The sequence below is a fragment of the Plecotus auritus genome (assembly GCF_963455305.1).
Source record: "Plecotus auritus genome assembly, chromosome: 11".
NCBI classification, from domain to species: Eukaryota; Metazoa; Chordata; class Mammalia; order Chiroptera; family Vespertilionidae; genus Plecotus; species Plecotus auritus.
Genome location: NC_137777.1, coordinates 5,155,312 through 5,181,278, shown reverse-complemented (window position 1 = coordinate 5,181,278; position 25,967 = coordinate 5,155,312). Strand labels below are relative to the sequence as shown.

General features: G+C 48.5%; 1 protein-coding gene across 4 annotated transcripts in view; it reads right to left on the bottom strand.

Annotated features, from left to right (window-relative positions):
* ADCY8 (adenylate cyclase 8) overlaps positions 1-25,967 on the bottom strand; it is a 145,040-nt gene that overhangs the window by 15,725 nt on the left and 103,348 nt on the right. For 2 of the 4 annotated variants that reach the window (XM_080646997.1, XM_080646999.1), the window contains 5 exons: positions 23,130-23,230; positions 18,660-18,861; positions 16,483-16,572; positions 8,561-8,733; positions 3,187-3,265 (listed from right to left, as the gene is read on the bottom strand). In XM_080646997.1, the coding sequence (XP_080503123.1) occupies positions 3,187-3,265; positions 8,561-8,733; positions 16,483-16,572; positions 18,660-18,861; positions 23,130-23,230 (645 nt within the window). The remainder of the gene's footprint in view (positions 1-3,186; positions 3,266-8,560; positions 8,734-16,482; positions 16,573-18,659; positions 18,862-23,129; positions 23,231-25,967) is intronic. The other 2 variants (XM_080646998.1, XM_080647000.1) reach the window with 1 other exon arrangement.

Below are 25,967 nucleotides of genomic sequence, written 5' to 3'. Positions count from 1 at the left end.
TCCCCTGCTGGCCATCTTGTGGCAGCCATCTTGTGTCCACATGGGGGCAGCCATCTTGTGTGTTGGAGTGACGGTCAATTTGCGTATTACTCTTTTATTAGATAGGATGACAGCTCTGGGAGCTTGAATCTCTCAAGGTCCCCTTTCTTCTAGTGGCATTGCTGGGACTCAGACTTAAGAATGTATGGTCCCGAGACTGGGTCTTCCTCTCCAAGCTGCACAATCCCAGTGCCTGTGTGCATCAGGCCCAGAAGTGAGCGAGCGACTGGAGACATGACCTCAATAATCCTTGCCCCCAAGTGTGGCTTCCTCGGCCATAAGTGGAGACATGAGGCAAAGCCCAAACCTCCGGGCTGCAGGGGAATGAGGCACGAGGTGGGAGGTGTGGGATGCCTGCTCTCCCTGCCCAACCTTCAGAGCATTCTCCTGCCTGGAGAAGGAGGAAGTGCTGGGCATATTGCTGTCACATATGTGTAAGATGGCATTCTCCAACACTTCCGTTACTATATGACCACCCAGTCTCTCTGGAGATGTGTAATTACAGTGCTCCCACCGGGAGGCTGCTGAGTACCAGGCACCAGTGGGCATTGTCAGCAAACACAGGGGTCCCGAGTCACCAAGGGGAACTGGTGGAGGCAGGTAGCAGACCCAGGAATGGGCAGGCTTGATCCGGAAGAACGGGGCCCGACAGGTGCTATGAATAGGTGACACCTGAACCGATGTCGTTCTGCGGGAAGCCTCTTCCAGCAGCCAGGCAGGTGCCATGCGGGTGGAGCGGGAACACGCCTGTTTCTGTCTGGCTTTCCTTACTGGCATTGTGACCTCGAGTGACTTGAGTCTCTGCCCCTGCCTGGGGACCAGATGGATAACAATCCTTTCCCTATTTGTCTCAGAGGCTTATTTCCAAAGTAAACCATGAATAGCTCATGATTTCTGAGCATGTACTCTGTGTGCAAAGTACGGGGATAAGTACGTTATAGTTACAATCTCATTAAGTACTATAACAACCCTATATATTATTATCACACCCATTTTTATAGGCGAGAAACAGACTCAGAGTTGAGTAAATGACTGAAAGCCGCACAGCTGGGGTTTGAATCTCATCTGGCCCTGGCCAAGCCTGTGCCTGTAACTGCTGCAGCTGTGGGCTGTGATTATGTCATTTCACAGTCTTCGGAATATTGAAAATAAAAAGGTAAACTATTGGAAGTCACTTACTCAGACCCTCGCTGCCCTGCTATACTCTTACTTTATACACACTCTGAATGCGATTAGGTTACCTGTGTGCCCGGGACACGTGGAGAGTGGAATAAATTAAATCGGAATGTTGGAATGTTAGAAAGGGACTGAAGAAGGGGTTCAACAGGGCACCCAGTCACGCCTTATGGTGGCGGAGGAGACAGGAAAGTCTTCATTATTGCAGAGCGAGGCCCCTCGCTTGGAACTTGCTCTCTCTGAGGATTTCTCACTTGTCAGCTTAAATCCATAGCCCTCCAGTGGGTTACCATTTGCATGTCAGCCCTGCAACCAGAATCCATTGGGATGTGGCAGACACGACCCAGCTCTCACACACAGCCCAGTCCCGGAGAGTTAAATATAGGGATTCTGGGAATGGCTAGACTTTGACATTTGGCTTATGGTTTCACCATCAAACCAGCTAAAATTGAAAAACAAGTTGGAGTTTTACGCAGGGCTGTCCCCCCTCCCCCCCCCCCCGCCTGGTCAGCCATTGTGTTGCTATGCACACACGTCCTCTCTGTTCTCCTCCAGCTGAGAAGTGGGAAGGGTGGGCTCGGGAGGCGGGGCTGGGCTGGAAGTCTACTTCTCTTGCTTCCGAGCTGAGTAGCCTTGCTTCCTTCATCTGTGATGCGGGATTGACAATCAGTGCCATTGCAGGGTGCGGGTGCTTGAGGGAATGAGAAGTGGAGGTGAAGTGCTAGACACTTAGTAGGAGCTTGGTACCTGTGAACCCTTCCCCCTTGTCTCACTCGCCAAGCTTTATATCTAACTCTCTCCTCCCCCTTGACTGCACTTCACCATCCCCTTTATTACAAACAGCTCTAGGTTCTTGAGGTTTGGGCTGTTTCATCCCTGGCTTCTCAGGGTTCGTTGTCTCCCTGTTTCCATGGTGATTTCTCAGTGATCTGTTTCTATTTCTGCTTTAGCTGATGTCTTCCTGTTGTTTTTTTTTTTTCTTTCTGGTTACTTTTTTGGAAGTTTGCACAGACCAAAGGAAGACGGACAGGAGTCCAGAGGGGAGCAGTGGGCCGGCAGGGTGTGGCTCTGCAGCGGGTAGGAATCCCCCAGGGATGACATTACCGCGTTCATGGTCTCAGTTTGCATGGAGAAGTTCTACTGGGGACAGCAGGTGACACCCAGGTGAAGCCTGGTGAGATGCTCCCATGCAGAACATCTTCTCGCCCCTCCGACTCTTGAGGTCCTTGGACAGTCTGTTCCCCACTCGGCACATGCCCTGTGGCATTATTTGGGGCCTGCTCTCCTCTGAGAGACTGGAACCCTTGGGGCCAGGGATGAGGTTCTGGACAGGGCTATGCACAGTGCCCCCCAGACCCTGGCAGAGGAGAGGCTCCGAGGGAAGTGGCATCATTATGGTAGGCGCTTTATCTGCGCGGGACACATCAGTGACAAAGCACTTCCTATGGTTACGGAAGGCCATGAGCAAAACACTGCCCGCAATAATAAAGAAGTGATTCTTCCAAATGCCCTGCTTAGGTGTTCCCACCTTTAGAGATGAGGAAACTGAGACTCAGGGAGATAAACAACATGCCCAAGGCCACCAGCTGCCGAGAGGCAGAGGCAGGATTAGAACCCCGGCTCAGCTGGTCTGGCACCCAAGGGTTTGCATGCATAACTCTGATAGTCACAATTCCATCCAGGCCACGGAACTGGAGAGATCCGTTTCCCTCAAGCAGAAATCAAAAGCTCTGTGTGTGTGTGTGTGTTTTAAGGACAATGGGCTCTGTGAAAGAGCTATCCTTAAGCTGTATTGTTTACCATCTTCTCCAGCTTCGTGTTTTATGAAGTGGCCTATATTAGAAATTGATTAGTTGGGAATCACAGCTTGCTGCAAGCAGCTACTAGTCATGTGCTGCAAAGAAGAGCCAGCTTTACGGCAGTAGGAGATGCCAGGCAACCAAAGGCAGGCCGAGCAGAAGGTCTGATTACCTGCTGCCCGTGGTAGAACACAGCGAGGAGGAACATGGCCATCAGCAGCAGCGACGCCTCCTTGGTCCCCAGGAAATCTCTGTTGGAAGAAGAAATGCAAATGGAAACCAGGAAGGGACTTCAGGGACATGCGATAGGAAACTGAGGCTCAGAAAGGAGCGGGATAAAAAGAAAGAGCACCTGCTAGTTCCGAGAGGCAGCTCGGGGTGGGAGGGGCGGTTTCCACTTAGGCTAATTCAGAAATCCGTTGGCCCCCAAGGGCATGAGGTCACTTAGGTCACACCTGGGGGAAGCCTGTGGAGTCTAGCATTTAGACCAGTGGTTCTCAACCTTCCTAATGCCGCGACCCTTTAATACAGTTCCTCATGTGGTGGTGACCTCCAACCATAAAATTATTTTCGTTGCTACTTCGTAACTGTAATTTTGCTACTGTTATGAATCGTTATGTAAATATCTGTGTTTTCCGATGGTCTTAGGCGACCCACAGGTTGAGAACCGCTGCTGTAGAGCCTAAGACCATTGGAAAACGCAGATATTTACATTACGATTCATTAACAGTAGCAAAACTACAGTTACGAAGTAGCAACGAAAATAATGTTATGGTTGGGGGTCACCACCACATGAGGAACTGTATTAAAGGGTCGCGGCATTAGGAAGGTTGAGAACCACTGATTTAGACAGTGCGCTCACATGTATAATGACGTCATCTCTCACAAGTGCAGAGACAGACTGGTGGTTGCCAGAGGGGAGAGGGGCTGGGGACTGAGTGTAAAAGCTGAAGAGATTGAGAAGTACACACGGGTAGTTAGAGGACAGTCATGGGGATGTAAAGTACAGCCTAGGGGAGAGAGTCAATAATACTTTAGTAACCATGTGTGGTGCCAGGTGGTACTGGAAATATCGGGGGGTGGGGAACACTTTGCCAAGTATCTGATTGTCTAGCCACTGTGCTGTACACCTGAAACTAGTCCCAAAAATATTGAAAAAAATATCTCCTATTTGTAGGACACTTTTTCTACATTTCAGAGAACCCTTAGGCTTCCTTGTCACAAAAATGCACGTGAAGACTTTTCCTAGAAGTCACCCTGTTTAGGAAGCAGGGTGGGGTTGTTGCTCCTTGCTGCTCTCTGTTCTAAGTGCTGTAGGAGTCACACTTAGATTCTCCATCAGTTGTGTCAAGGGCGCACTGTTGGATTCTATCAGTTTTGAAATGCTGACATCTGTTCCCTGAGTCGGGCACTGTTGTTTCCCCGTTTCAGGTCCTGTGTCCTTCAGTAAAGGCTTTGTTCCATGTGTCATTGTGTCAGCTCTCACACGCCATCCAGTCCTTCCCGAGGCACAAGCTGCTGGTCGCTGACCGGCCTCTCGGGGTTCTCAAGAAGAGCAAGCTGGGGGGCAGCTGAAGACGGCCAGCAGCCAGTGTACACTTAAACGCTGACCTGACCTTCAGCCATCCAAGAAACTCAGAAGAAGGCCAGGGAACCTCTTGTTTGATTCCAAATGTTCCTCTCTTTCATTTTGGTGCCATATGAAGCCTTTTTCAGGACAACCTCAGCCAGGAGGCAAAGAGTTTGGTGGAGCTTTGCATGTGGACACAGGTGTCTCGTGGAAATGAACAGTCCCCCCAACAGGCTTCTACTGGCTGAAGAAGAAAACCCCAAATAAAAATGCTCAAGGCAAGTCATCTTAATAGAAGATTTTTTTCAATATTATTTTGTATTAGTTTTAGGTGTACAGCATAGTGGTTAGACAATCATATACTCTACAAAGTGACCCCCCACCCGATATTTCCAGTACCCACTATGTACCGTCATAGTTATTAAAGTATTATTGACAGTATTAGAGGCCCGGTGCATGAAATTCGTGCACTGGATGGAGGGAGATCTCTCAGCCTGGCCTATGCCCTCTCGCAGTTTGGGACCCTCTGAGGGATGTCCACCTGCCGGCTTGTGGCTGGATGACCTTCTGCTGCATCACAGCCTGCTGCATGAGCTTTAGCAGCTGCTGCACATGCACGGGCTGGGCCACCACGGTCTGTCTTGTGAACACCATTGAGTGGGTGAGTCAAGTGCGGAGGCAGGCTCACCCTGAGTTCCCTGTGCTTCCCTGAGTCACTGAGTTGTTCAGACTGACTGCCTTCTACAGAGAATGGCACTGGGATTGGGCCTAAGCCAGCAGTCGGACATCCCTCTTGCAGTCCGGGACCCCTTGGGGGATGTAGCAGTGTGCCAGGCGGCAAGTGGCCAGGGAGGAGCCCAAATCGGGGCCGGGCACTGCACTACTCGCGCTCATCCCGGCCCGCTGCGCCTGCTGCCGCCACTCAGTAGTGCTGCCGCGGAGTCGGGAGAGGATCCTGATGCTGTGGCAGCTGCACTTGCCAGCCATGAGCCCGGCTTCTGGCTGAGCGGCCCTCCTCCTGTGGGAGCGCACTGACTCCCAGGGGGCAGCTCCTGCGTTGAGCATCTGCCCCCTGGTGGTCAGTGTGCATCTTAGTGACTGGTTGTTCCGCCATAACGGTTGCTTAGGCTTTTATATTTATAGATAGAATGCCTATGCTGTACTTTACATCAGTGGACATTGTCACTTGCTTCCCATAACCTCCTGTTTTACCCCCCAGGTTTCTCCATCTCAGGCAATTGCCCCCTCATCCATTCACCCAGGTGCTTGAGCCAAAACCAAAAACAAAACTGGGAGTCAGGCATCACCACTCCATTATCCCAGTCCTGTCCACTCTTCCACCAAAATATATCCTCAGTCCTCCCACTTCTCTCCCCCTCTTCCTCCAGCACTTAAATCCAGCTGCCATGATTCCCAGTAGCCCCCTGATGTTACTGTCTACCATCTATTTTCTTACATGGCTGCCAGAATATTTATTATCACTAAAGCCAGATCACGTCACTCCCTTGTTTTATCGCCTCCCAATCATGAGCACACAAAAACTCAGAACTCACTCAAAATAACTCTGGTGTGGCTTAGGGACACAATGGGGCGATGGTAGACGAGATGCAGTGTTTAGAGGAAGGAGTAGTGAGTGTTAATGTGGCTGCACCCAGGCAATGCCACCTTTCCCTTTTCTATTCTTGCTGGAGACCAGCTGGAGTAGCACAGGGCTCAGGGAAATGGGGGCAGCTTCTAGCCAAGCTTTATGCTAAAAGACCCTCTGGCTTATACAGAGTCAGGCCCAGCTCAGCACTCTAGGTGGAACGGGTATATAGGGCTGGAAATATGCTTTCTCATGGGGATATTCAGATTTATGAATTTCTAGTTCCATCTGCCTTTTTAAGAGATCAGATGCTAATAATAGATGATACTCATTATTGTGTTTCTTTTCTATAGCCCCAGCAAATCACATAATTATTGAGCATTTGCATGCCAGGGACATGCTGGGATACAGAAATGAAGAAGGCACATTGTCTTTGTGCTCAAAAGAGTCCACTAAAAAAAAAAGAGAGAGAGAGAATCAAACAGACAAATAATTTTGTAACATGATAGACTCCATAGTAGGAATACATCCTAGTTGCCATGGGAATGAATAGAACGTAGCTTAGGAGGACTCAAAAGCTCAGTCTTAAAGGATGGCAAGTCTTGGGAGGTCAGGGTGAGATGGGCTTTATAGGTATGGGACATATATCTTGCTTAGCTAGCAGGTGATAAGCCTCTAGAGTAAGGATGGTAAGTAAATGTCACATGTCAAGTTTGAGGCCATAGGCAGTGAGCAGGAGAAAGTGCTCAGATCTACTGGAGCTGTTCACTACCACCAGTGCTGAAGTGAAGAGGGTTGGACTGTGAGCCCCATATTGTCATCCAGCATTTTAGGACTAGGATTCATTCATTCATTTCTTTACTCACAGTCACTACAGTGCTTATTTTGGGGGGAGCGATAGGGATATTTTAGTGCCTCTCTTTTCTCCATGTCACTTAATTCTTTGGCCCCTGAAGTTTGAGGACTCCTGAAAAAATAATTAACGACATGTGCTTTGTACTCATGCAGACCCAGGTTCCAGTCTCAGCTCTGTTAATGACCAGTTGTTTGACCTTGGACAAGCCACTCTATACCTCTGAGCTTCAGTTCACTGCCCATTGTGAAAGACTCTGTTAGCATTTACCTCCATCATTGGAGAAGTAGATGAGCAAATCTTGGTGATGTGCTGAGCATGGTGCATGGCCCATGTCTCCCTCCCTCTCTCCACCCCATACAGCTCCCAGCTCATGATCTTGCTCCTGGTAGTGGTGCTTTAAAAAACCACTGGTTCACCCGGCTTAGTTTGAATGGGAAATGTCATTTGTTCAGCTCCCCCTGAATGCAGCCCAAATGCCTGCTCCGCTGGCACTTCTAATATCCTTTTCTTTGTGATGCAGATGCTTTTTTTAAGCCTGAGAATTTATCACTTAAAACATACTTTCAAGAGGAAACATAAATACCCCTTGAATCATTCTGAAAGCAGTGATGACTAGGTCAAATTCAGAAGGAAAGTAAAAGGAAATTAGGAATGGTCTTTGAGTCTTTCTAATGTACTTCAGATGGAAAAAATATGGCATGAGTAGAGACTACAGAAGATGCATAGTAAGTCAGCCAGGTCAAGGAACATCCAGAAAGAATTGTGATTTGAATTCAGAAGAAAAAAAATTTTGTAGCCTCTATGATTATAGGCTGAAATCATATAAAATTATAATACTTCGCTTGATATTAGATGGCAGAGACTAAAACTAAGGACATTTTGAACTAATTTATTTGTATTAATAAAATAATTGAATTAATACTACCATCTCCCTGTGTTAATAGAAAAGAACATAATTAAGTGAAAACACACGTGGGATAATGTCATTTTCAGGGCAGTAACAATCTTTAGAGACATCAGATGTCTCATAAAAATTAGTACTTAAGTGTTACTCATTATAGAAATATTTATGCCAATTGTAGTGAATTTGGAAGCTGATAAAAATTCACAAATAAAACAATAAAACTGTCCTTAAGCCTACCATCCAAAGAAAACAATAGTTAATATTTTGGGGTCCATTACGTGAACATTGTCCACTATTATTAACATTGTTACAGTCAAATTACAGTCAGATCCTATAAGTCTGGGATCAGTTAAAAGTGAAGGAGTCATAAATTATTAGGTTAAGAGGAGACCTGAGCTGTGATTCAATCCAAACTTTAACTCGGTAATTAATCTGTAATTAATATAAATGATAAAACTGAAAACTAGAGATTTTGCCTAGACTTGCAAGCTAGAGAGTGCCTCAACTGAGAAATACATTACTCTTCAAACGGTCCCCAGGTTTCCCTAACTCCACCTCCATCATTTTCCCAGTGGTCCTACTTCCCACAGGAAGCTGGGCACTTTCTGAACACGCGATGGCGGGCACTTACTCTCCACTATGGTTCAGGTCGTCATAGCGCAGGAAGAGGCCTGAGTAGATGGTCTCAGTCAGCAGGGCGTAGATGGCGATCATAATGAGCAGCACGGCCAGCTTCAGGACAGAGTTGAGTCGGAGGAAAACCGCACAGGTCACCATGGCCAACACGCCCGTGAAGACGAAGTACTGGAAACAGATAATGTAGGTGGTCAGGGTCAGTGGCAAGGTGGGGGTTCACTCTCCCACTCCCGGATGCCAGTAGGTCTCCTTGTACAGATGTTGCTGAGCATCTCCATTTGGAGGTCTCAGCCATCCTCAATTCAGCAGCTCTACATTGAACTCATCGTTTCATTACCACCTCCCCAAGACTCTGTTCCCTGTTTTGTTGTTTTTTTTTTTTGGGGGGGGGGGGAAGGGGTGCTTTCACACCATTCCTTAAGCCAGAAACCTTGATCTCATCTTTGTGCCTTCCTTTTCCCCACATTCCACGGCCAGGTCATCCTAAGTTAGAGTACACTTCCTCCCTGGATCTCATATCCGGCCAGCTTTCTCCTTCCACCTGCTTCTGTTTAGTTCTCACCACAGTTTTTGAACAGTGTTCTGGCAGCTTTGCCTGCTTCCTGTCCCAGTCCCCCCGAATGCAAACTGTCATTCTACCCAGTGTTTCTAAAGCACAAACCGGATCATGTCACTCCTTAACTTGAAGCCCTTTTATTGCTCCCCATTCCTTCAAAGTTTCTTCTCCTTTCTGAACAGCAAAGCTCTCCAGGCCATCATATAGCGGATGCCCTTGCACTTTCCAAACCCCGATGTATGTCCCAGCCTCACTGCCGACCAGCCGTTCACCTGCTCTCCCAGGCCTCAGTGCTTTGCATCCCCCCCCACCCCCCAACCCTTGTGTGCTGGCGCTAAAGCCTCATCCGGGCGACTGAGCCTAACTCCTCCAACAAACTCAGCGTCCTCTCTGAGAAGCGTTCCTGCACATCTCCAGGTGCTTCTGGATACGGCCTCCTTCCTCCTGCACAGCGCCCTTTCTAGTCCAGTGTAACATCTGTCACCTGTATTAGAAATGGCTGTTCAAGTGGCCAGTTTAGAGCCACTCAATGGCTGGATTATTCCAGGGACTCCCATCTATTAGTCTGCCCAGCCGGATTTCAGCCTTCTCCAGGAAGCTCCTCAGTCTATCTCTCTGACGGAAGTATCCCAATATCGCATTCTGGATGGTTGGTTAGATTCTGACTATTTAGTGGGGAAAAAGAATCAGACCTGTGTTATCAAAGACCCGCTTGGTGGCAGCACTTTGCTCTTTGTACCCACCTTCTCTTACAGTTTTCAAAATAACATCAGTCAAGATGAGAATCATAATTTCCACTTTGCAGGTGAAGAAACTGAGGCTCACAGAGCTTAAGTAAATGGTTTAACTTCTCTCAGCTAGAAAGTGACACCATGAACACCTGGCTACGACCTGTCCTTGTAAAGGTGACTCTGGCAAGTACACGGGGCTTGGCCATTTCTGAAGTCCATTCCTGTCTTGCTATAGTCGGCTCTTTATAACAACTTGTCTTTTCCCTCCTACCACATGGAGAGGCCATTTCTGTATGAGCTAAGGAGATAGGTAAGAATTCCAGAAATTCCCTGAGAAACTACTAAACACACGTTTATTGACTTCTTAAAGCAGACTGACTCATGCATGTATACTTGTCAGGAATGTTGATATAAAAAAATGTGGACAGCACCCTGACTGAGTACCCAATGAATATTGATATAAAAAAACGTGGACAGCGCCCTGACTGAGTACCCAATGAGGGCAAAGGCCTGTGCCTTTAGGGTGCACGGGATGAGCTTAGAAATGAATGACTGTCCCTGCGCTCAAGAAGCCCAGCGTCTGGGGCGCCCTTTATTCTCATCTCCTCCTTTCCCAGTCAACCCAGTTACATTCTCATCTCAAATGGGGTGAATAAGCTTTCCTCACTTCTCTAAGGCCTTCCCTGGCCAGGCTTACAGGGAACTCATTTTGATAGGTTTGTGCAGGAAGCTGCGAGTGAAGTGAGCAGGTGAGAAGTTCATTCTCACGTGTGTTTTCTCCATCCAAAGAAACTTCCAAGATCTTCCATTTTCCCAAATGGAGGAAAGAGGAGGAGATCCGAAGGTCCCTGGTTCATTGTTACCTGCATCATGTGAAGGGTTGCCCATGGCGTTGCCAATGCCAGTTCTGCATCACTTATTAGGTCAAAAGCCATCGAATTGATTGTGCCCTTAAGCAAAAAGTTATTAAAATTTTTAAATGCAGTGAGTATTTATGGAGTGCCTGCTCTAGTCAAGGCATGGTGGTAGGTTGTGGGAATTCAAAGCTAAGAGGTAGCCAGGCCTAATATGTGAAGCAGGCATGGAAATGCCAACGGTACTTCACTGTGGAAGATGTTCTGGCAGCGATGTGAGCTCATGTGATGGGGACATAGAGACAGGAGAAGTAAGAAATTAAATTATAATGGAAATAAATTAAAACTAAATATTTATTGGGTATGCATTCTGTGCCAGGTTCTCCATGAATGACCTTATACACTTCATCTTATTTAATTTCTAAATTGGCCCAATGACAGATGCTCAGGGTAATTCTTGCACACTGCCCAGCACGGCCCTTCTGATGACTCTACCTAATGCCCCCGAATTACAAGGTTTTTCAGTCTGGCTGGCAGGGAAAAAGAAAACAGACAAAAAGCCCTTCCAGCACTGTGAGCCCCAGGCACGGATCCTTCCAGACGGCTCTTCCCCAAGCGCCAGGTGGTTCCCTCACCTGCGCTGATGGAACCCTTTGTGGATCTGAGTTCCTCTTTCCTCTGTCCTGCAAACTCTAGCCCCTTGGCTTCCCCAGACTCTCAGCTCTGTCTTCCCAAATCAGGGTCCACCTGGGTTTCCCAGCCTGAGCCACAGCCTGAAAGCTGGCCTACAGCACCCACAGATCAGGAACCACAGGGCCCACTCCAGGGGCTTCGGCTTTTCTGGGGTCACTGTCTGATGCCCAGTTTGTTTGCTTTTAGTAGTTTCAGGTGGGAAGGTAAAAAATCTCTCCGCTACTTCATTGGAAATATACCTTCCCCCCTTCTGCTTTATGCATTTTATTTTTTTTTAATTTATCTTTATTGTTGAAAGTAATACAGATGTACCCTTTCCCCCCACATTGTCCCCTTCTAGTCCCCGCCCCCCCCCCCCCTGAACCCATGCCCCAGGCCTTCACTACACTATTGTCTGTGTCCATAGGTCTGCATATATGCATACAAGTTCTTTGGTTGATCTCTTCCCACCCACCCACCCTCTTCTTCCCCCTGAGATTCGACAGTTTTTCCATGCTTCTATGTCTCCGGATCTATTTTGTTCATCAGTTTATTTTGTTCATTCGATTCCACATGAGTGAAACCATGTGATACTTGTCTTTCTCTGACTGGCTTTTGTGTGTGTGTTTTTTTAAGAAAAATTACTAAGCACACACTGTGGGCTCTGTCCCTTGAGTAATCTTGAATAACTATAAATATTGTTATTTGTCCTCAAAACAGTTTATAAATGTAACGGGCTGGGAAGAATGTTCTAGGCCCGTGGTCGGCAAACTGCGGCTCATGAGCCACATGCGGCTCTTTGGCCCCTTGAGTGTGGCTCTTCCACAAAATACCACGTGCAGGTGCGCAAGTACAGTGCGACTGAAACTTCGTGGCTCATGCGCAGAAGTCGGTTTTCGGCTCTCAAAAGAAATTTCAATCGTCGTACTGTTGATATTTGGCTCTGTTGACTAATGAGTTTGCCGACCACTGATCTAGGCAGATAAATACATTGCAGAAAGGACTGAGTGTGAGTTTGAAGATGATGCCAGAGGGTCTGTGAAATGGCAGGAAAAGGTCTGAAGGGACTGGGTCCTCCAGAGAATGCCTTTTGGCAAAGCCGGGCTCGAAGGCTGGGTGGGACCCGAAAGCATGGGAAGGAAATGGGAGAAAAGCACCAGGATGCGAAGACACAGGTAATTACACTCCACAGAAACGGGCCCGGGGGCCCTTTAAAACGACAGACAGCTCCGAATGCTCCTGCAATATAGTTAGCTGTTTATCCAGATCTGCTGGAGCCTATAATCAAGGGCCTGCATTCTGAGATGGTCTTCCCGTCAAACCGCCTGAGAACTGCCTTCAGGTGCCTGAGATAATGACATGGTGGGTTTGTGCATGTGATTTGCATTCACTTTGCAGACCTGTGTCTCTCTGTTCCCCCCTCGGCTACTTCTCCACTCAGAGTTGGCACATGGCTTTCTTCGCTGTCATTTCCTGCATCTTCACTCCTTCTTTAGTAATTGGGAAGCTCCAGTTCAGAATGAAATTCTACTTTGCACTATAATTGCAACAACCTCTCTTGTTTATATCACATCATCCAGTTTAATAACACGCCTTTGGACTGAGTATCATTTCTCATGGGACCAGGGGTCAGAGACAAAGATGAGGAAACAGAGCTCAGAGAGATGAAGCGATTTGCTTGGGGACACACTTGTGAGGGGTGCGAAGGGGTGTGTAGATGAAGCCTTTTAGAAGGTTTGAATGTCTGATTCCTTCCAGTTTGCAAGACAAATCCTCAGGTAGGGAACCACAGCCACAAACATCAGGATGGCAAATGGTGGGGCAAATTGGGTCATCATAGTAGCGGGGGATGGACACAGCCCAGCTGCCCACCTTTTTGACCAGTGGGATTCCTGCCCCCGGGAGATAACAGTAGCTGGCATCAGTATATGGTCTCTAAAGAGCCAGGCCATAAATATTGTTGGCCTAGTGGACCACACCATCTCTGTTGTGCCTACTCAACTCTGCCATCATCCTATAGAAGCAGCCATAGGCAATTGGTAAGAAATGGGTGCGGCTGTGCCCAGTAAAATTTTATTTGCAAAACAGGTGGCTGGCAGAGTCTGGCCTGTGGGCATAGTTTGCTGACCCTGAACAAGGTGATTCTTTGGTTGAGGGAGGACAGTAAGAAACTCTGACTTGTTTATTTTATCTCACTTTTTAACATTCTTGTTTTTGAGTATGTTTCATAGTGCACATGATATGTCGGCACTGATACAGGTGTGTCACTTGTAGTAAACGTGTGGGCAGTGCAGGCTCAGAAGCTTGTACTAGAGATGATAAATCGATCACAGCTGACCTTTAATGAGCAGACCCTTTGGGTCAGGTGTTGCTCTAAACATGGTAAATGCATGAATGTACTTAATCCTCACAGCCACCCATGAGGAAGGTACTGCTTTTACCCTCCCTTTACAGATAAAGAAACTGAGGCATAGAGATGAAGCCATGTGATCCCAAAGCCTGCCCACCATGACTGCTGTGGTCCTGAGTTTGGGAGTTCAGGTTTGGGGCCCAGAGTATATAGTGTTGGTTTAGAACAGGGGTGAGGAACGTGCGGCCCAAGGACCGTCTAAGGCGCACAAAATCATTTGGTCTGGCCCTGCCAAGGCATTAGGATTGAGTTCATTAAATGTTTGACCAAATATAGCAAGCTGATTTTTAAGTTCATAATTTTGTATGGCTTGCAAATGATGTTACAATATCCAAATGGCCCTTGACAGAAAAAAGGTCTCCTCCCCACCTCCCCCACCCCCAGTCTAGAATGACACAGAAGCCCTGATTAAATAGTTCATGAACATCTACTCATGTCAGACATCATGTTAGAAACGCAACATTTGCTAGCTCCTCTAGGTAGTCACCATGAGAACGTGCTGTTCCTTAACTCCACAATAGCCACGTGAAGAAGCTATTATTTCTCCCACTGTACAGACAAGGAAGCTGAGGTTCAGAGAGAGTAAGAATCAATTCAAGACTCTGCTGCTAGCAAGTGAAGAGGCTCCGTTGGGAGTGAAATCCAGCTTCTGCCTAGCTCTAAATATCCGACTCTTGGCCAACTCACTGCCTCGTGGGTCCCTCCTCAAGTCCTCCAAACCAGGTTCTTGGGGAGTTGGTGTCCCAAGGAGTCCATGACCTCAGAGCTCACTCATTGCTTGGCAGAGGGAGTCCCAGAGCACGTGCTCTGTCCTGTGCAGCCCTGAACTTCCTTAACATGAGCCTAGTTCTTCCCTAGGGACTGAGCCTGGTTCAGATGTATGGGCTCAGGATAAGCCAGACATGGTTTGCATTGCAGTAGCGAGTCTTGATAACTGAGATAGGAAGAGAAGGATGGAAAGAAGGAGGGACGGAAAGGAGTGAGGAAGAATGGGAGTCAGGCAGGATTGGCACTGAGCAAGGTGCTTTCTAAGCTATCGTTTCATCTATCTAATAATAGGATAATATGCAAATTAGTCGGGATGCTGTCACATAGCAACCAATCAGCAGGCTGCATCCCTGCCCCCCGTGCCAGACCAGAGACATGAGGCTCACGTCCCTGCCCCCGGCAATGGGCCCGGAATGTGAGGCTTGTGTCCCCACCCCCTGCGCCGGCCTGGGGACTTGAGGCTTGTGTCCCTGACCCTGGCAACGGGCCTGGGGATGTGAGACTCACTTCCCTGCCCCCCTGCGCCAGCCCAGGAGTCTGCAAGCCTCCCCTGGCTCCAGCCTACCTTTCTGGGGCAATCCATTGAGGAGCCCCAGATGGGTGGGTGGGGCCTACCTCTTTGAGGCAATGGATTGCGGGGCTCCCGCACTGTGACAGGGCACAGGCCATGCTAGCCTCCCTCCCCAATGCACAAATTTCGTGCACTGGGCCACTAGTTATCTATAAAGTGGAGATGGTCACAGCCTCTACCCCAGACATCTTGAGGACTCAATGATGTTCTGCATATCAAGTGGATAGATGCTCTGCACCTGGGGAGGGGGGCAAGGCTTTCTCTCCTTTTCAGACATTTCTCAAACCCATTCTGGGGCCTAAGTGAGACACAGAGAGCCTTTCCTCCTGGTGGAGAGAGTCTTAGAGAACAAGAGTCCACTCAGCGTCCTCAGAGTATGGCGTTGGCTGGGGTCTGCTGGGACATCCTAGCTATCCTCCCTCTTGGCCCAGGACTTCTGTCCTAATGTGTAAAGGTCCGGGCTATGACTAGTGGAGCCTAAGCTTGTCCTTTGCCCGGCCCTGTAGGTTGACCCTGATGCCCAGGACCAGACCAGTGGCTCTGTCACCAAGAGAGGGTCAGACTTAAATTACGATGGTGGGTGTGATGTCAGGACACCTCCTGACCCTGTAGTGCTCCACGCACTGCCTACACCACTTTTATTTAAGGTTAGTTGTGTTCTGATTTTGTGAGTCGCTAGCTCCTTCTTCCTCCCTCTTTTCCTTCCTTCCTTCCCCTTCCCTTTCTTCCTTTCTTTTTTCTTCCTCCCTCCTTCCCTTCCATCCATCTTCCCTTCCTTCCTTCCTTCCTTCCTTCCTTCCTTCCTTCCTTCCTTCCTTCTCCCCCTACCTTCTCTGCTCCTTTCCTTCCATCTCCCATCCATCCATCCATCCATCCATCCATCCATCCATCCATCCATCTTTCCAGTTTTCCTTTCCCAATACAGCAAACACCCTTTGAGTAATAACTCCGTTCTCTGTCTTCTATTGATGACGGGGCACTTCTGCCTTAGGATCTTAAGATGAGTCGGTGGAAATGAATAGGGGAGGAGGAGACAGAGGGAAAGAGGGAAATGAGTAGAGGGAAAGGTGAAGAGGGAAGACATGGAGGAGAAGGAAGAAGGAAGAGAGACATGGAGAAAGGGCAGCAATGGGAAAGAGAGGCGGAGGAGGGAGCAGGAAGAGAAAGGGGAAAGCAGAGGAGACAAGGAGAGAAGGAAAGGCAGAGAAGGGGAAGAAGGACAAAGAAGGATGAAGAGGCAGAAGAAGGAGACAGGCCTCTGGGTGCCCTCGGAGGCCCTTCCCCACTCCTGCTTGGCTGGAGCTGGTGGAGATGTCTAGGCCCAAGTCTTGCCAAGGGGGCTTGTGAATAAATACCTCTGGGTAGGAGCAGATATCTGTAAACACAGCTGAGGAATTGAAAGTCAGGTTCTTCAAGGGTATCGACTTGTCAAAATCACACCACAGCTGCGGATTAAAAAAAAAAAAGAACAACAAAAAAACAAAAAAACACAGGAACAACAAAGTCAGTGTGAGTGCTGGAAAAGGCGTCCTGTGCTATCAGCGCTGGGCTTCAGCCAAAGCGTGGGGCGGACCAGGCGCCGAGGGCTTCCCGGTGCCTGGCAGGGCCAACAGGGGTCTCCTCTTTCACTTTAAAGGAAGCACTGGCTCAGAAGGCCATTGATAACTCAGTGAGGACAGCGGTGAAGACTGCTCTGTGGCCCCATCACGGAGGGTCACCGGAGTGTGCCCGCAGGCTCAGAAGAGAGCAGGTGGATGGCAGGAGAGGCCTGGGCGTGCTCACAGCCTGTCTCCACCTCAGCAGCTGGGAGATGTTAAGGGACCCGAGGGGCACATGTTCCAGACAGACTCTTAGAACTGGGGTGGTGGGAAATTCTGAGCCCAGACATTTTTCAGGTGATGTTCATGGCACTCAGAAAAGAACAGCTACCACTGGCTGAATACCTCCTCTGTGCCAGACACGTTGTACAAAAACTCCCTCACAATCCCCGTGTGATGTTGCTGCTCTTTTATCCCCATTTACAACTGAAGAATAGGAAACTCTGAGAAGTAAAGTAACTTGTCCAGGGTCACCGAGCTGGTAAGCGGTGGAGCTTAGATTTGAACGCAGGTCTATCTGACTCCAACGCCTCAGAACCTCCACCCACACCACTGTGGCATGGCTGGCCCCAAGGGTAAGCCTGACTTTGAGTCCCTGGGTTTATTGCCTAATTCTGCACCCCAGAGGTATCTGATTTGTCAAGATTAAGGTTCCAGCTACAACTCCGAATACTGTGATCAATGGTCCTATGCACGTCCACGTTCAAGTGCCACAATCTCACATCAAATACTCATGTGACGTTGAATTTAATTAGACTACGATTCCCCTTTTTATCCCATCGAGTCCTTTACTTCAAGGCCAGCTGTAGAGCTTGAGCAGCGTAGACGCTAAGTAAATACTAGGCCAACTTGCACAATACATTCCAGGTCATATAATTCTCTACTCATTTTCCTCTTTCCTCTGTCTCCTCCTCCACTATTCACTTCCACCGGCTCATCTTCAAATCCTAAAGCAGGTGTGTCCCAAAGCATATGCCCTCCTCAGACCCAAGGGGCACGGGGATGGTTTCAGCCACCAGATGACGCCTCCACTAGCCTCTCTCAACATGCCAAGTTCAAGCCCTGGGATCAGACAAACCACTCCTATCCTCCGCTCGGTCCCTAAGTCATAGACAACGCAGACTGCTTGAATTTACACAGACAGTGCTTACAGCTATCACGTTACCATTCTAGAGAGAAAATGACATCATTAACACATGGATCACCAAACTGAAAACAATGATAAACATGGCAGTTGGAGATTCATCGGAGTCCGATGTGTCACATCCAATAGGAGCGTTTAGAAAACCACAGGCAAGGTGCTTAACCTTCCTGAGGTGCAGTTTCCTCATTCATTAGGTGGGAACGGTAATACCTACCTGTAGCCCACAGCGGATGCTCAATAAGCGACAGCTACTTATTCCTATGGCCCCGCTCCCATTCCCAGAGATACAGTTCAGCAGATGAGAATGAGCATGAGTCATGGAGTCAGACAGACCGTAATAACAAGTTATTTCATGTCTCTGAGCCTCAGTTTCCTCAGCCATAAAGTGGGGATAATGAGACTTACCTCACGGGGTTTAGTGAGGATTAAATACGAAAACCGCACTGTGCACGGCTCCTCCTTCAGTGCATGGCACATAGCAGGTGGCACTTAATACACGGTGACTGACTGACCACTGCCATCCAGTAGGCAGTGACAGGGCAGGAACTGCAGGGAGGTTGAACGCCTTTGCAGAGCAAAACGTCTCCCACTGGAACTGCCCAGTGAAATGCCGGGTTCTGGCAGTAGCCACACCTTTGTGCTCTGTCCCTAAGCTTGGGGCTGGACCAGGCACGCGAGGCAATGCAAGACGCTGCAGCTCCACAAACCCTGCCCCCCCCCCCGCACCCCCCCCTCCCTTCGCCCCCGAGCATCCCGGACACTGGCGGGTGGGCGGGCCTGGGATGCTTACGATATTGAGGATGGCGCCCAGGAAATTGATCAGGATGGATGCGAAGATGATGACATTCCGGGCCAAATAGGTCTCGTTGATCCAGCAGCAAGTCTTCCGCAGGACGAGTGGTAAACACTTGTAATCCTCCGCCGTGGTGATGAGGACCAGGGCCGCGTGCAGCATGATCAGGATGGAGAACTGGATGGCCATCGGCATAGCCCTGCAGGGAAACACAGCTGGGTCACGTGGCTTCCATCCTCTTATTTCCCATTGGCTGGGTGTTGCTGTCAATCACATCCATGACCGCCCTTCCCCACCCCTTGGTTCCAATAATTCCTCTAAATCTCTACTTGTTTTTAGAAACAGGCTATGGCAGGAAGCATTTTGTATCCATTCTTTTTTAAAAAATATATTTTTATTGATTTCAGAGGGATAGGGAGAGATAGAAACATCAATGATGAGAGAATCATTGATCAGCTGCCTCCTGCACACACCACACTGGGGATTGAGCCCAAAACCTGGGCATGTGCCCTGACCAGAAATCCAACCGTGACCTCCTGGTTCATAGGTCAGCGCTGAGCCACTAAGTCATGCCAATTGGGCTTATTGTATCTGTTCTTAGCATATTCTTTTGATTGAGGAACTTTGCGATGAACAACTATTTGGCTTGATGTCGCACTGCTGCTCAATTTTTGCACTTCCTTTGTTATTCATCTTTCTCACTAGGCCAACTGCTGCCAAGGCAACATGACACTGGGATCATACCTCAAAACTTGCTGTGGGAGGGACCCACACGCCCTTTCCCCTTCAAGGCGGGTTTTATAAAACGCGTTCCCTCTCCATCTGCTCCGATGCCAAGAACCGAATCTGGCACCTGGTCCAAGTTGCTCAGCTTGGTGAGTGATCACCAAGGTTTGCATGGCATGTGCTATGTGCCATGTAGGACATGGGTGAGGATACAGTTGAGTCGTAAGGAGAATACATCCTTGCCTAAGGCTTCAACATCACTCCCAACTCTACATCCTGAGCTTCAAGCTTTCACCAAAGCTCTTGCCATGGTAGCTCCTGTCTAGTGGGTACCTCTGCTGGGTGTTGGGCGGCGCCTAGCGACTCAGTTTATCTAGAACCCCATCTCTGCAGGTGTCTCTGACTGCTTCCTCTCCGTAGCAAAGGCAGCTTAGGGAATGTGGTCAAAACGGCAGGGTAGTGGGAGTACAGGGCGTCATGACAACCAGGGGTAAGGCCTTTACAAGGAGCGAGTAGCCAGACCTCAGCTTCCTTTGTCCAGTGAGCATCAGAGAGGCTGGGAAGTGATTGCTCCAGCCCAGCTCTCCCTGTGGGAGGTTTTTTTCGTTTCATCCTTTTTTAATACGGCACAGTTTTGCTATTTGGACTACCTTGGCAGGGAATCTGCAGGAGTTTTAGATAAGAATGGAAGGTCCGTGCAGCAGTGGGTTCCCAGAGGGCTCCAGGCAGATGCGAAATTTCCCCCCAAACCCGCTGGTAACATGCCATTAGTCCTGGGCCCCAGGGGGAGGCAGATGAAGGAGGAAGCCGGTGGATGGCTGTGTCAGGCTGTCCCAGGGGAGAGGGGCCAGTTCCAAGGCTCTTGTGCCTCATCGTGCGAGGCAGCCACGGAGAATATGAACATCTTGTGTTAAGCCAACCAGGCAAAGGTGGTTAGGGAGCTGCCCCGTTCTGTGGCCCCCAGCTGCCACCGTATGAAGTCTGCACGGCGTGCAGGACCTAGAGTGGCTGCCCTCGGCTCTGTGGGCTGCCCTTCCTCTCTGTCTCTCTCATCTCTCTGCCCCTCCCCTTCCCATCCATGGGCAACAGTCAAGCCCAGTCCTCCGTGCTGAGCGCAGCCTGCCTGCTTTCCCCCAGCGCGCTGGGGCTCCCTCTCCTGCGCGGCCTCCAAGCTTCAGCTTTTCTCTGGATTCTTCCCTGAGCCCTGGCATAGGGCTGAGAATATGGACGGTGCTCAATAAACACCCACTGATGTAGCTTCCAATGGGGAGCGAGGCTGTCCCTCCCCTCGCCAGCCTTCAGGGGAAGCGTTCCCACCCACCCTCCCAGCCCCTCTGTCTACCTCCCCTGCTGCCTCCTCATTCCTCCTGAAAGACAAGGTCGCTGTGAAATGTCAGTGTGCATGTGAATTCAGACGCATGTCCCCTCCTCCTCCTAGACCCACTGGGAGGAGGCCACAGCCTTGACCTCCCCTGTGGGAAGAAGTCTGGTCATCCCTCTCTTTGCCATCTCTCCCCAGGCAGGGAGCTCAGGTGGCCCCAGGAAGTCCTGTGCCCTTCATTCACTGGCATTGGGGTGGGTGGGCGGTGGTGCCTTGCATGGACCTTTCCCATCAGCACAGCAGGGAGACCCCACACTGGAGTGGAGGGGAGAATGGAGAGGCAGAGATTGGGCTGAGAGGTTTGGAGCGGACACCACATGCTCTCCTCTCCTGATTGTACCCACAGTCTGTGCTCCAGCTTTTACCATCGCTCTGCTTAAGCAGAGCCAGCATTGTCTTGGAGCTTTATGAAACGGATGCTTTGTTGCCCACGTAGCTATTGTGCTTTTGTGTACACTTTTGGTGGGGTGTCAGGGTGTACTGGAGGGCTGTGGGGGGTATTTGCCTACAGAACCACCTGAGTGAGTCCCTAACAGAGTTTTAAGTGATCAGCACTTCCTGCTGGGCTTGCTGAAGAAAGGAAAGAGAGGTGCTATGGACTGAATGTGTGTCCCCCCAAAGTTGGTATGTTGAATCCTATAACCCAGTGTGATGGTGTTTAAGTTGAGGCCTTTGAGAGGTGATTAGGTCATGAGGGTGGAGCCCTCAGCAATGGGGTTAGTGCCCTTAAAAGGAGAGCTCCTTTGTCCCTTCTGCCACGTGCGTGTGGAAGCTACAGATAGCTCTGTGTGAACCAGGAAGAGAGACCTCATCAGACACTGGATCAGCCAGCACAGCACTTGACCTTGGACTTCTAGCCTCCAGAATTGTGAGAGATAAATTTCTAGTGTTTATAAGCTGCCCAGTCTGTGGCATTTTTAAAAAAATAACAGCCTGAACTGACTAAGACAGGAGGTGAGAGATAGGCATATGGTCCTCTGTCAAGAGCTAAGCCTTGGGCAAGGTAACTCACTCTTCTGAGTACAAGTTTTCAACGTGCCAAACTGGGGTTTTTTAAGCTCACCTCTTAAAGGAGGTTCAGGCGCTAAAGTAATCACGCAGTGAAATGTTTTGCACGTAAGAACTCAAAGAAAGGTTATTTTCTTTCTCTGTTCGTGGTGAAATTCAGGAAACCAAAGGCGGTTTCAGGATCTATGGGAAGAGGATTAGTGACAAGACAGGCTTCCTAAGCGAGGCGTTGGCATTGCATGTTAAATGCCTCTGGAGGTCCCTGCCACAGCTCCTCAGCATCCATTCATTTCTGCACAAAAACATGGTAACGCAGGGTGTCATTTTTACCTAATTACAGAGCTCCTCAGGCGCCCAGGGGTCCCGAGTTGGCTTTTGAACGGTTGGTGTACGGAAGAGGCAAGGAAACCTTTCATTTCTGAAATTGAGTGTGAAAAGGAATGACAAACAGCTCTGTCCAAATCATTCCTCCACACCGTGTTCTAATTGCTCTCTGCAGTCTGTCTGTAAACAGGCCTGGGTCAGTATCACGATAGGATGTTTGCTGGGGAGGCAGGCATCGGTGGGGATCAGTGAACGTCCTATAGCTGTTGTGGTGCAGTGGGAAACAGAGACCCAGATGGTACTGATCCGTGACATTCGTACACCCTTTACATTTACAGGGGTGGGCAAACTTTTTGACTCGAGGGCCACAATGGGTTCTTAAACTGGACCGGAGGGCCGGAACAAAAGCATGGATGGAGTGTTTGTGTGAACTAATATAAATTCAAAGTAAAGGAGCGGAGGGGAGAGCAAGAGAACCGGATAGAACAGCCGGATCCGGCCCGCGGGCCGTAGTTTGCCCACGGCTGCCTTAGAACCTGCAAAGAGCCTAGGAGGCCAAGGTGCCCTTGATCCTATTAGCAACCCTGGAGGAAGGCGTTCTTAGCCACTTCCACAGGTGAAAGCTGGGGCCCAGAAAGGGGAACGGAGCCAGAACTGACCAAATGACTCATTAAGTTCGGACATCAGCCCTGGGACGTTGGCACTGTTACTCCCGTTCTATAGACGAGAAAACTGATCGAGCTGTTACACTCACTTGCCGCCTTGGTGGGTGATGTCACATAAGAAGGCCTACTTTGATTTTGGCCCTTGTGTTTGTTAAGATTGTGGGAAAGCCTCTGGCCTTGGCAGAAGGATGAGCTTATAAGCCAAGTAAGACCACAGAATAGACACTGATATCGCCACACACGCTTCCTGGATCCCGTTATTTTAAATTCTGAGCCCTCCAAAGGATCGGCTGGCTGGCCCAGGCGAGGCACCATCGGCTGGCGAAGTGCTTTCCCCTGCCCGCGGTGTCCTTTCGCATTTACCTTGAGGAAGGAAGCAAGCTCTGTATTGCCGTGATAAACAGAAGAACGATGAACGCACACACCAAGTTTGACTTGAACACTTCGTCCCTCATTTGAGAATACTGTGATTAAAAAAGAAGAAGAAATTACTTTCTAGCACAGTTGGGTGTTTGCAAGAGTTGAGTTTTACCAGTGTTTGGAGTTGGGGCGGGGGAAACAGCAAGAAGAGACAAAGCAAATAAAGATTTTTTTTTTTTTAAATTAAGGGGAATCCATATCTTAAGAAACCCTTCACCGAGGATTGTCTCCATCCCTCACTGAGAGCCCAGGAGGAAATAAATTACCTTCCCAGGCACAGGGCCTGGGAGAGGGATTGGCATGAGCTTATCTTTTCTTCTCCCATTGAACTAGCATCATTTTAACAAAACAGAAGCACACACACCCATATATTTAGCAAATCAAATTCAAACTGACTTTCTTCATGAGTAAACTTAAGTCCCTTAAGGATCTTGCTCGATTTCTTGTTTCGTTTGGGGACACAGGGGGAATGTTTTACCAGAGAGAGTCTTTCTGCCTCCTTTTTTCAGAAAACTATTGGGAAATAAATCCGTAGGCTCTTAGAACAGAAAGTAGCCTCAGAGACCCCCAGCAAAGACAGCCCTTTATTTTTTTCAATCCTCTGCAACTTATTTAAAAAAATTTTTTTTTCAATACTAGCTTTGATAGTTTATTGGTTTGTTTCTAAAAATAACACTTTTTTCTTGATTGCAGAATAATTATGTAATTAACCAGTATTGGAAAATATAGAAAAACATATGCACAAAAATACTTATACTTTCAGTACCCCAGAAATAGCACTTATTAACATTTTGGCTTAAAACATTCTTGTCTTTTTTTTCCTCTTGTTAAAAAAAATCGCATTGAGGATCTGTTTTTTAAAAATTACCTTACATTTAAATGGAAAAAGGGCAGCCCTTTCATTTCACAAGAGAGAAACTCAGACTGATGGACCCGGAGCTGGATGCCCTGTGTCTGCTCCAGGCAGCCCCAGGGAACGGCGCTGACTTGATTTTGATTATCCAGAGAACTCGGTAATCTCATTACCCAGCCTTAAAAGCTTCCGGGAGGTCGGCGCTCAATGTGTACTTGTCCACGTCCTGCCTGGTTTCCAAATTCACCTTGGAGTCATTAAATGGAAGAATAATCCAGTCCACTCAGAGAGAGGAAGGGAGTTTTTAAATCAGAAAAAGACCTTGGAATTAGCCCAAACTGAGCTTCCCCCTTTACCTTCATGCCAGAGAGGTCTAGTAACTCGCCATGGATCACACAGCATACAGATCATGTTTATCGAGGGGCAGCAGAGGGGAGGGGCAGGAAGCTAAGCCTGGCTTTATCACCTTGTAACCTGATTTGAATTTCACGGAATTGCTTTATGAAGGAAGCCAGGACATGGAGCTCTCACTGTTGTGAGCTCAGTCTCTGTCCCCAGTAGAGAGGTAACCATCACCTTCTCTTGGTGGTCAGGCCAATGAAACCACACCTCTTGTTGGTACGGTAGTCATAGCCAACAGTTACATGACTTTTGTTCTCTTGCCTGCTTCTTGGTGTGGTCTGGGTTTCAGATGGAACTTGCTGCTCATTGTCACGGCTAAGATTCAGGGAGGGCAGTGGCCTGCAGCTGGTGAGCTCCGCGGAGAAGCACAGTGCTGCTCAGAGGGGTCCGGGCAATGCTTTTTCACTCCCCAGACCTCAGGCCTCTGTTCACATTCGGACAGCCTGCTTGGTATCCGGAGGGAACCAGAACATGCTCCGAAGAATCACTGTAAGCCATCGTGACTCCAGGCAATGCCATAGAAAATCCATGCTACTAATAATGACAAAGGTGCTTTCAATGAAAGGGGCACAACCATAGAGACCCACACACACCAGCTTGAAAATAAAAGAGTTAGCCACAGAGCAGTTAATTCAAAGGAAGACACATGTCTGAATTCCTCTTAAGAACGAATAGCACAAGATGGAATTATTCTTTGTTGGCTGACTGATGAATTTCAAACTGGTTTGGCTATATAGATTTGATCCTGAAAATTTTAAAACAATACTTTTTAGTGTACTTAATCCCTCTCTTCCTCCTTTTCTTCACCATTATCATCATCACCATTGGCATTGTCATTAACTCATCATTACTATCATTGTTACAGCATCTTGGAGTTGTAATGGGCTTCCGCCTTCAGGAATCCTTTCCATAACACCCCTGATATGGACTCAAATGCCTACTGATTACCTCCGGTGACCTGCTCTGCTTTGGTGGAGGAAGTGGGTTTCTCTTCTCTGAGCTGGGGCAGGATGTCCTAGGGCTTGGAACACCCTGAACGTGAACACTCCCAGTGCCTGAGAACTCACTCCTTTGCAAAGCGTTCTTTCCATTATTGGCCCATTCTCCCCGTGAGAGGTCCTTTCCTATAGATATCATGCCTGAGTCTCTGACTCCTTTAAATTTTTCTTACTGATGACTTTCAAAATGTTACATGATCATCATGCGTCCAATCTACAGTTGCATAAGAGCTTACTTTTTTTATTTTATTCCCATGGCAAGCTGGGGAAGACAAAGTGGGAAGACTTACTTTGCCTCCAGATCTTCCCCCGTCAGTGTCTCCCTGTGAGCCACCCCCTGGAGGCGGTACCTGAGCCAGCTGTAAATGGGGCTTAGACCAATTAAAAGGGCATGGCACTTGGCATCAATTCCAAGGGCTTCCTTTGAGAGCATAGATTAGAATTTGATTATTATTTTTGAATCTGTAGGGTTTTCAGGAACTGGCCAAAATCTATATATATATATAAAAGGCTAACATGCAAAGTGTC